The 9652-nt window shown below is 51.7% G+C and overlaps 1 protein-coding gene across 2 annotated transcripts; it reads right to left on the reverse strand.

The window, feature by feature from the left end:
• Positions 1 to 436: 436 nt before the first annotated feature.
• VPS18 (VPS18 core subunit of CORVET and HOPS complexes) lies at positions 437 to 9155 on the reverse strand. Of its 2 annotated transcripts, none has more exons than XM_086321860.1 (5): positions 8765 to 9155; positions 7545 to 7686; positions 4644 to 4735; positions 2647 to 4517; positions 437 to 1781 (listed from the first exon to the last, which is right to left on the reverse strand). In XM_086321860.1, the coding sequence occupies exons 1-5, from the start codon at positions 8853 to 8855 to the stop codon at positions 1056 to 1058; spliced, it is 2922 nt and encodes a 973-aa protein (XP_086177986.1). In that variant the 5' UTR covers positions 8856 to 9155; the 3' UTR covers positions 437 to 1055. The 2 variants fall into 2 exon arrangements, with proteins under 2 accessions (XP_086177986.1, XP_086177987.1); XM_086321861.1 differs by having other exon boundaries at positions 7450 to 7686.
• Positions 9156 to 9652: the final 497 nt, after the last annotated feature.

A 9652-nucleotide genomic window follows, 5' to 3' on the forward strand; every position in this document is an offset into this window, starting at 1 on the left:
TCCTCCAGGGGATCTTCCCGACCCAGGGATCGAACCCAGGTCTCCCGCATTGCAGGCAGATTCTTTACCATCTGAGCCAGCAGGGAAGCCCATGAATACTAGAGTGGGTAGCCTATCCTTTCTCCAGGAGATCTTCCTGACCTAGGAATCGAACTGGGATCTCCTGCATTGCAGGTGGATTCTTTACCAGCTGAGTTACCAGGGAAGCCCAGACTTGGGAGGGTAGGCCTTAAAGCCCAACCCAAGCTTGGAGTCAGAAAGAACAGAATGAAGGCAAAGAATCAAAAAATCATCCTGTCACATCTCCAGGAGGAAAAAGGGCCAAGGCTTGAAAGTATACAGGGCCTTGGCAGCTTCCTGTGGCACCCCAGCCCGTCTTGGAGATCACTCACACACTGCTCTCCCCAGCATCAACACAAAGGCACCAACTCCAGAGTACCAGGGCAATGCAGACAGTTTAATGCTCTCCACCTCATCACCATCTCCCACTGTCCTCCAGGAGGCTCTCTGCCCCAGAGCACCCCTCACACTGGAGCCCCAGACAGTGTGTGCACAAGGGCAGGCCCACCATCAGCCCCACCTCTCACCGCAACCCATGCCCAGGGCTTGGGGGGCTGGCCTTTTCACCTGTGGGACCGAGAGGCAGACAGAAGAGAGCGCTTCTGAGAGAGACAAGCCACAGTGAAAGGGAAGGCTAGGATAGGAGGTAATGCTCCAGGAGAACAGGTGTGTGGAGAGTGAAAAGGAAAAGAGCTGTTACACGCATGGGGATAGTGATGGGGTCACAATTCTGACTTCTCCAGGCTATGGCCCTCTACTGGGAAGCAGGCTTATGGCCTGGGCAAAACAGCAGCTCTGAGGCAGCTCTGAAGACCAGCACAGGCAGCTGGCAGAAAGCATCAGCTGATACCCGAGGGCAACAGGGATAGTTGCAGTCCCCCCACCACCGTCCCAGCCCAGCAGCCTCCAGGAGATTGAGCACAGATAATGCTGTGGCTTTCCCAAGAAGGGACAGCCCCTCAACTGCCTGCCCGCCTATCGGGGTTGACATCTTCCTACAACCAACTGAGGTGCTCCTCCTCGTAGCGCTGGGGGTCGATGAAGGGCCGGTCAATAGAGCGGATCATCAGCTCCCCACAGTACACGCACTCAGCGGCCACAAGTTCATCCAGGTCAGCCTTGAGCTGTTCCCGGCTGGGCCCCCCAGCAGCAGTGCCCCCCTCAGCCTCCTTAGCCCGGGCAGAGCCCTTGGCAGGGGGTGGAGCAGCCCCTAGCTTTCGCTGCAGCTCCTCGAGCCGGGCCTGCTTGTAGGCCGGCAGGCCAGGCCGCACAGCCTGCAGCAGGCAGTCAGCATGGAACATGTGGCCACAGAGGAAGAGGTAAAAGGGGCGGTTGAGCAGGGGAAAGTCGCAGGTGGCACATTTGTCCTGGGGCTCTACGGTGCCATAGCGGCCCCGCAGCTCCTGCAGGTCTCTCCGGATGCGCTGGGCACTGGCTGTGGCCTCTTCCATCTCTCGCTGTAGCTCTTGGATGTGGTGGTTGTAGGCCTTCAGTGAGCTGCAGATGGCCTCCTTGAAGTGGTCAATGGTGACGAAGTCAGGAAAGAAAGGCAGCACATCTTCAATCTTGAGCAGGGGGCAGCTGGCCAGGCAGGCCATGGCCGTCTGTACATCTTCCTCCTCCTGCACCACGTGCCGCGCAATCTTTAGCCACAGCTTCTTGCGCAGCTCCTCGTCTTCCTCAGGCAGGTCAGCACACTGCTTGGCCAGGTCCACATCCACCTGTGGGGAAGCTGAGAGTGTTAGGGTCAAGTCCCCTCCCCACTCAGGGCAGAGTCTGTGGGAAAGACAGATGCCCAAGAGAACAGATGCCCAGCACTCCTGGCAACGAGAAAGATCGGGCTTCTGGGAGCTGAAATAGGGGCTAATGAAACAGGAAGGAACCTGAAACAGGAAGGCCTGTCAGTAACGGGCCTGTCCCTGTCAGAGCTATGCAAATGCTACTTATTAATGGTGGGCCTGCAATATTAGTGAAGTTAAAAATCACCTCAGGAAATACCCAAAATACAGATTTTTGGGCCCTCACCCAGACATTCTGATTCAGTAAGTCTTGGATTCAAACCCAGGAATTGATTTTTTTTTTTTCTTTTGACTGCAATGCATGGTTGGCAGGATATTAGTTCCCTGACCAGGGATTGAACCTGCGCCCTTGGCAGTGAAAATGCACAGTCCTAACCACTGGACCACTAGGAAATTCCCTCAAATTTTAAATAGCACTTTCTATAATACTAAATAGGTGATAATTCATGATCTGAGCAATGCAACTCAGCATCTTCCCATTCTGCAATTGTGGCTAGCATGTATGCAGAACTCACCTGTGAGGGAAGTGCTTATTATATTAACCCCATTTTGCAGCTGAATAACCTGAGGCAAAAAGAGGTTCAGAAACCAGTCTGAGGTCACACAGCCTAGTACGAGACAGAGCCAGAATTCAAACCCTGACTTCTGAGTCGTGTTCTTCACCTCTATACAACAGCTCCTCTGCGAGAGGCCAGCACCCCTTAGCCACGGTCCAACCCCCCCAACTTTCAGCATGTCTTGCTTTCTAGTCCTCTCTCCCATATGGGGTCAAGGATCACCGGCTCACCTGCAGGGCCAGGTCCACAGCCTCCTCATACAGCTCCAGGACCTTGTAGACGTGGACACAAGCACGGTGGTGGCCGTGTTCAGCACAGAGCCGCAGCGCATACTTGAGATCATAATGCACGCGATGTGGGCTGGCCCCGGCCTGCTCCAGGTAGGCCAGCAGTGAGGCTGGCTGGCCCCGGGCATAGAGCGACAGCAGGTAATTGTGAATAGCCTGCTCGGTCTCGCCCAGCACATTCACGCAGAACTCCATGTAGCGGATGGCTTGGCTCACCTGCTGGGCCTCGCCACCTTGGCTATAGTTCACCAGGGCAGGGATGAGCTGCCGGGCATCCAGCCGGCTGCCCATCTCAATCCAGGCGTCCACCAGCTGGCGAGGGATGTGACGGATAAGGATGGGTGAAAACTTGTAGAAGAGCTGGGGATCACGGTGGCGGGCCAGCACGGCCAAGGCCTCCTCGTAGGCCTCATGCTGGCAGTGGTAAGCCACCACGCGCTCGTAGTCCTGCATGATCACAGCAAAATACACCATGTGCTCCGTGTCCCCGTGGCTGGCCAACAGCTCGTGGATGGAGGCCCGGCTGGCAAAGAGCCACTCCTTGTGGCGAGGGCTGCTGAGGAAGGAGCGGAAGCGCTCACGGGTTTCCCGGTAGAGGTTCAGGGCGTCGGGGTCACCCTGCAGGGCCCCGAGCCGGCTCAAGTAGAGCTCCGTCAGCCACGCGGTCAGCAGGGTTGCCTGGGTTCGTTCGGCAGGCTTCAAACTGGCCAGTTTTCGCTGCAGGAACTCGGCCAGCGCCTCCTCCTGTCGGGCCTCCAAGAACTTAAGGGCAATCTCTTCAAAGTAGCTCTGAGTCAGGGCATAGCAGCGAGCGCTCTCCAGGTAGCGACGCTGGCGGAAGCAGAAGTCAGCCTCCCGGGCCAGGACTGTGTCCAGGCAGTCAGGCCGCTCTCGACAATACTCCTTGGCCAGGTCGAAGCGGTTCATGTCTAGGTAGGTGCGCCAGACATCCCGTGCCTCCCGCTGTACGTGGTAGCGGAAGACAGCCCGCTCGGTGTGGGCCCACAGGTGACCCGTGGAGGAGTCCTTCACCATGTGCTTCAGCGGCCCAAACTTCTCCAGGAAGTGGTCCCGCAGCACCACCTGTCCCGTCAGCGTGCACACTGCCTCCACCCGGTCTGCCAGCAGCAGCAGGAAGTGGAACTGGGTCAGGACAATGGCCAGGGGTGGGCTGGCCCCGGGACCCACCCCCTCTGGGTACTCCCAGACCCGTTCCTCACTCAGCAGGGAGTCTGGACGCCCGCAGTCCAACGATCCATACAACACGCCATCTCCCATCATCCAGGCGAAGGCCCGGGGTGCAGAGCGCAACTTGGGGGTGTAGAAGGCCAGCTCGCTGTAGCCCAGACTGCTGGGGAACTCACGGAATGGGGGTGGGTGGTCAGCATAGGCAGCAAAGAGCCCCGAGAAACCCTGGGCCTCAGCTCCCTCCGCCACTCGGCCTATGAACTGGAAGAGGCGCTGCCGAGTGGTGGCGATGACAAAACCGCGCCCTTCAGGGCCCCGCTCAGCCTCAAGGGAGCACACAGGTGCTGGGCCCCCTTCTTCATTTAGCACGTACAATGGACGGAAGTAGAGATCCGGGGCAGGGCCAAAAAGCCCACCCTCGCTGGCCGAAAGCTCTGCTTCAAAGATCTGCCCTTGGGCGGTGCCAACCAGGATGGGACCCGTGCTGCTCTCAGTGCCCAGGGCCTTATTCCAGCCCACACTCTCCACCAGCTGCCCCTTCCAGCGTGCCAGGGGCCGAACCTTCTGTCCATTACGATTCACATAGAGGACCTCAGTGCTGCTCAGAGCGATCAGCAGATGAGAACCTGGAGGAGGGCAAAGCATGGCACCCTAGAGGATGCTGCCTTTCCCACCCTCAGGTCCCACCCACCCCGGCAGTGACCTGCCCTCAAAAGTCCCCACCCCCACCTCAGAACTCTAGCACCACTCACCAGTGGGGTCCAGGAACATCTTGTGAACTTTGGCATCATCCTTGCGCCCCAGCTCCATGTGGTTGGGTTCATTTGCTTTGCCCAAGTCAATGCTGTCAAGACAAGAGTCAGAGCATGACTCCAGAGGAGGGCAGAGCCTTTTTTTGAATCACAGACCTCTTTATGGAGAAGGCACTGGCACCCCACTCCAGTACTTTGCCTGGAAAATCCCATGGATGGAGGAGCCTTGTTGGCTAAAGTCCATGGGGTCACTAAGAATCAGACACGACTAAGCGACTTCACTTTCACTTTTCAATTTCATGCATTGGAGAAGGAAATGGCAACCCACTCCAGTGTTCTTGCCTGGAGAATCCCAGGGACGGGGGAGCCTGGTGGGGTACGTCTATGGGGTCGCACAGAGTCAGACACAACTACAGCGACTTAGCAGCAGCAGCAGCAGCAGCAGACCTCTTTATAATCAGATGAAAGGCACAACAACCTTTCCTCCTTGAAATCTACAGACACATAAAATTATGAATACAATCCCAAGGGAACTCTGAAACACATATGGGGTCCTCCTTCAGAACCCTCAGCTCTGAGAATCTACTTCATTTTGAGAAATCACTAAGCAGAAGTATTTTGCTTCTGCTCAACACACCCCCAGTGCCTCCAGGATGGGCAGGGACATCCCAGAATGCTGGGGTAAAAAGGGAACCACAAATAGTAGCTAATGGTTATTGAGCACTTTCTAGATACCCAGCAGCATGCTAAGAGCTTGAGCTAGTATGACCTCAATTAATCTTCACAGTAATCTTGATGGGTATTTCCTTAAGGTTATTCCCTATTTAAGGTATTTCCCTTATTAAAACCTTTTCAAATGATATGCTCATTCTAACCAAAGAATCAATGCAAAATTGTATGAAGGGGAACTTCCCTGGTGGTCCAGTGGTTAAGAATCCACCTTGCAATGCAGGGAATGCGAGTTTGATCCCTGGTCAGGGAACTAATATCCCACAAACCTCAGGGCAACTGAGCCTGAGACCCGCATTGAAGATCCCATGTGCCACAACTAAGACCCCACACAATCAAATTTAAAAACAAAAAGTAAGTATGTACGAAGAAAAAGTTAATGACTTTCCTTCCAAATTCCTGTTATTCCCAGCAGAAAAAAGTGATATTAACGTCTTTCTCCATGTTCACAACATAAAGTTATTTTATCACTGTTTTTATAATTTATACCTTACTTTTCTCAATGATATCATGAACATTCCACTGGGTCAACAGATACAGCTCTCATTGTTTTAATAACTGCGTAATATTTCCTTTTATGCCCGAATCATAACTTAATCATTTTCCTACTGATGGGCATTCAGCTTGGGTCTAGTTTTTTCCTACCAGAAACATGGCTGCAATCAACATCCTTGTATATATACCTTTCAAACTCATAGTTTTCTTTCTATTACTTGAATTCCCCAAAGTGGGACTGCCAGGAAATGTCACAGATATTTTAAAGTTTAACAGACATTACTTTTCCAAAAGGTGGTGGCAATTTATACTCTTTCCAGCAATATATAAGTTCATCTCTCTATATCTTCACCAGCATCATACATTGCCATTTTAAACTCTTGCTAATCTTACAGGTTAAAAATAATAGTATCTTAGTTGTTTTGTTTTGTTTTGTTTTTTCAATTTTTTGGCCATACCGCACAACATGAGGGATCTTAGTTCCCCAATCAAGGATTGAACCCACGTCCCCTGCATTGGAAGCACAGAGCCTTAATCACCGGACCACCAGGGAAGTCCCTTACTGTTATTTTAATGTGCATTTCCCACAGGTTTAAACTATTTTCAGATGTTTACTGGAAATTTGGAGTTCCTCTTCTGTAAACTGCTTGTTTATATTGTTTACCTTTCCTCTTCTACTGAACTTTTTCTTATTAATTTCAAAGGGTTTTTTAAGGAACAGGAATGTAAATCTTTAGTCATATATGGAAAAACATTATTTTCCCACTGTCTTTTGTCCTGACATGCCTCATATGCTTTTCTATTTTTATTCTGTCATAACAGAAATTACATAGTCAAATCTACCTTTTCCTTTGTGGATTCTTGATTTTCTAGCTTGAGTAAGGTCTCCCTTAAGCCCAAGGGCACAGAAATTTATTAAATATTCTTTAATATTCACACTGCTTATTTTTTTATATTTAAATAATTATTCTACTTAGAATTCATTTTTGTGATACAGAGATTTAGCTCTGTTTCATCTCAGATGGTTATTCTGAATAGATAAAAAAATTTTGCTAACACCTTTTGTCATGTATTTCCATTTACTTGAGATATTTCCAGTTTTATTGAGATATTTTATTTCTACTTATAGTGAATTTATTTCAGGACTCTAGACAGTTCCACTTATCTACATGACTAACTTTGTGGGTTGGTACTGTCTATAATGGGCTTCCTTGGTGGCCCAGTGGTAAAGAATTTGCCCGCAATACAGGAGACAGGGGCTCAATCCCTAGGTTGAGAAAATCCCTTGGAGAAGGAAATAGCAACCTACTCTAGTATTTTTGCCTGGGAAATCTCATGGACAGAGAAGCCTGGTGGGCTACAGTCCATGGGGTCACAAAGAGTTGGACATGACTTGGTGACTAAACACACACACAGAGTCTGTAACAGATGAAGGGACGTGTTCAGAGAGACCAGGTGACTTGCTCAAGATTCCATTGCTGTAAGTGGCAGAGCTGAGCTCTGAGTCCAGGTCTACTGCACTACATCAGTTCTCTCTGCAAAGGATAGGATATTTCCCCCAAATCCCAAATCACTGTTTCACCTGCCCAGAATGGAAGAAAGGCCTGGTCAATCAACAGTTCCAAAATACCACCAATCCACTTCCTACACTTGTAAACCTTCTGGGTCTTCATTTACCGGAGTAGTGTATCCTTGCCAAGGCTCATGCAGAGCTGATTGCAGGAGACGACAAGACTGGTGATGCGCTCGGAAGGGGTAAAGTCAATGCGCTGCTTCGTGAAGATGGGCGCTTCCTTCTCTAGCTGGGCATTCACATATCCTAGGCAAGAAGCAAAAGAAAGGTTAACTATGAAACAGAGGAAGGGCAAGAAGAGGCAGATTGCTCCTCTCCACCTTCTTCTAACATATTCCTACCCCAGGATGTTGGTTAGTGACACTTTAAATATCAATATATCAAGCACTTTACTAATCACCTCTACATTAGTCCTACGCTACATTATAGGTTCTGGGCTCTTCCCACACCTCTGAAAGCAGTAAGGGGTTGATTCTTTGAACCCTTGGGACGCTATTAAACCACTATGTACCTGCTCCTGGTGGTAATGAGGTAAAGTTTGAGTGTTCTCCCTTATCAGTCTTTGGTCAAGCAATCCGAGCTCAACTAAAGTCGTCTAGTTCCACTTTCTTCCCTCCTCCCTGCCCATGCAATAATGCTCTCAATGAATCTCCAGAAGAATGAGGGCAGAGGGATCCCTGAGAAACCCTTCCAATCAGTTGGTTAACAAACTGCTGGTACTTTCTCTCTAGCCTTTACTTTCATTTCTCTATCACTACTCAAAATATTCCAGCACTTCAGATGCCTCTGCCAACTCTGTACTACTTTCTACAAAAACTTCCCCTCACCATCCAGCTGCAAACAGCTCTACCAAAAGCTTAAGATACTTCATTTTCCCCTGTTCAGTGACAGAGTTCCCTCTAGGCTCATCCCTCCTTCCACTACAACACTCCCCTTTCACCAGTTCTTTACTCATTCTTTCTCTTACCTCCACAAGGGGACTGATGGGAAAAACACTGAATCAGATGAAGCCTATTCTCATCTGAACCTATTCTCAGTTTTCCCAACTGCTGCCCTCTAAGCAAGTCACTTCCTTATCCGAGTCCCAGTTCCCTCTTAGAAGGACTCTAGTGGCATGGCCTAGATCACGCGGCTGTGCTTGCTGCTCTTAGAAACTTCGACCATCCACCGCCTAGAGGCCATAAGAACCTGAGGAGAACTAAGGGCCTAAATCCAGACTGCAGGTCCAGGAGGTGAACCCGAGCTCCTGGAGCCACCTGCTCCGCTCCTCCCATGCAGATGCCAGGACAGCCGAGAGGTGCAGCGGCGCCTTCACTTCCCTTACCCGAGTGGGGGATGCCCACGCTGGGGCAGCCGGGCTGCAAGACGGTCGAGCGGGACAGGGAGTCCTCGTATTCATCCAGGATAGACGCCATGGTGCCCGGCCTCTGGGTCCTCCGTCCCAGGGATTACAACAGGGCTCCCCCCAGGGATCCCCGTCTCCCCGGATTGGAAGCTGCGACTCCCCAGCCTCGACAGGAATCTGACAGATCCTGGCAATCCGCCACCGCCAACTCCTCCTCTTTAAAATCCTAAGAATCTTTTCACTCTCGCCTTATAGAGCGAGAAGATCAGAGAGCCCGCCTCCTTTATTTGACGCAGTCCTGCACCCAACTCACGCCCCCAAGAGAGCACCGGTTCCCCTTAGCCGATCTCAGGTGATCCCAACGTCGCCCGAGCAGCTCAGCTGACTCCCGCCCCTGGGACGCACGCCTATAACGTAACTTCCGGGTTCTCAGAGGCCCACGTTTGCTGGCGCAGGAACGTCGCGGAGCCGGCCCTTGGGAGGTGCAGTGAGGGCTGCGGTGGGCGGGGCCGGATGGTGGTAGGGGCGGGGTCGGGTGGCGGACGGGCGGGGATATGGCCTAGCTGGCTCTCCAGCGGAGTTCTCCGTTCTCTGCTGCGGAGAGTCCGAGCTGGTGGTGGTGGTTTAGTCACTAAACCGTGTTCGACTCTTGTGACCCCATGGACTGTATGTAGCCCGCCAGGCTCCTCTGTCCATGGGATTCTCCAGGCAAGGATACTGGAGTGGGTTGCCATTTCCTTCTCCAGGGGTCTTCCTGACCCAGGGATTGAACCCAGGTCTCCTGCACTGCAGGCAGTTTCTTTACCGACTGAGCTACCAAGGAAGCCCCTAGGTGGTGGACGGGCCCCGCTGAACACAAGCCCCACC

Source organism: Bos grunniens, chromosome 10 (genome assembly GCF_055505025.1).
Source record: "Bos grunniens cultivar Pamir isolate PY7600 chromosome 10, Bosgru_T2T1.0, whole genome shotgun sequence".
Classification (NCBI taxonomy): Eukaryota; Metazoa; Chordata; class Mammalia; order Artiodactyla; family Bovidae; genus Bos; species Bos grunniens.

Bases quoted from the DNA above. Each gene is read 5' to 3' on its own strand.
- VPS18 (XM_086321860.1), bottom strand. From the start codon at position 8,855: ATGGCGTCTATCCTGGATGAATACGAGGACTCCCTGTCCCGCTCGACC. The intron at 4,518-4,643 runs GTGAGTGGTGCT...GCCCTCCTCCAG, and splicing joins GATGTTCCTGGACCCCACTG to GTTCTCATCTGCTGATCGCT. The intron at 1,782-2,646 runs GTGAGCCGGTGA...GCTTCCCCACAG, and splicing joins CTGTGGACCTGGCCCTGCAG to GTGGATGTGGACCTGGCCAA.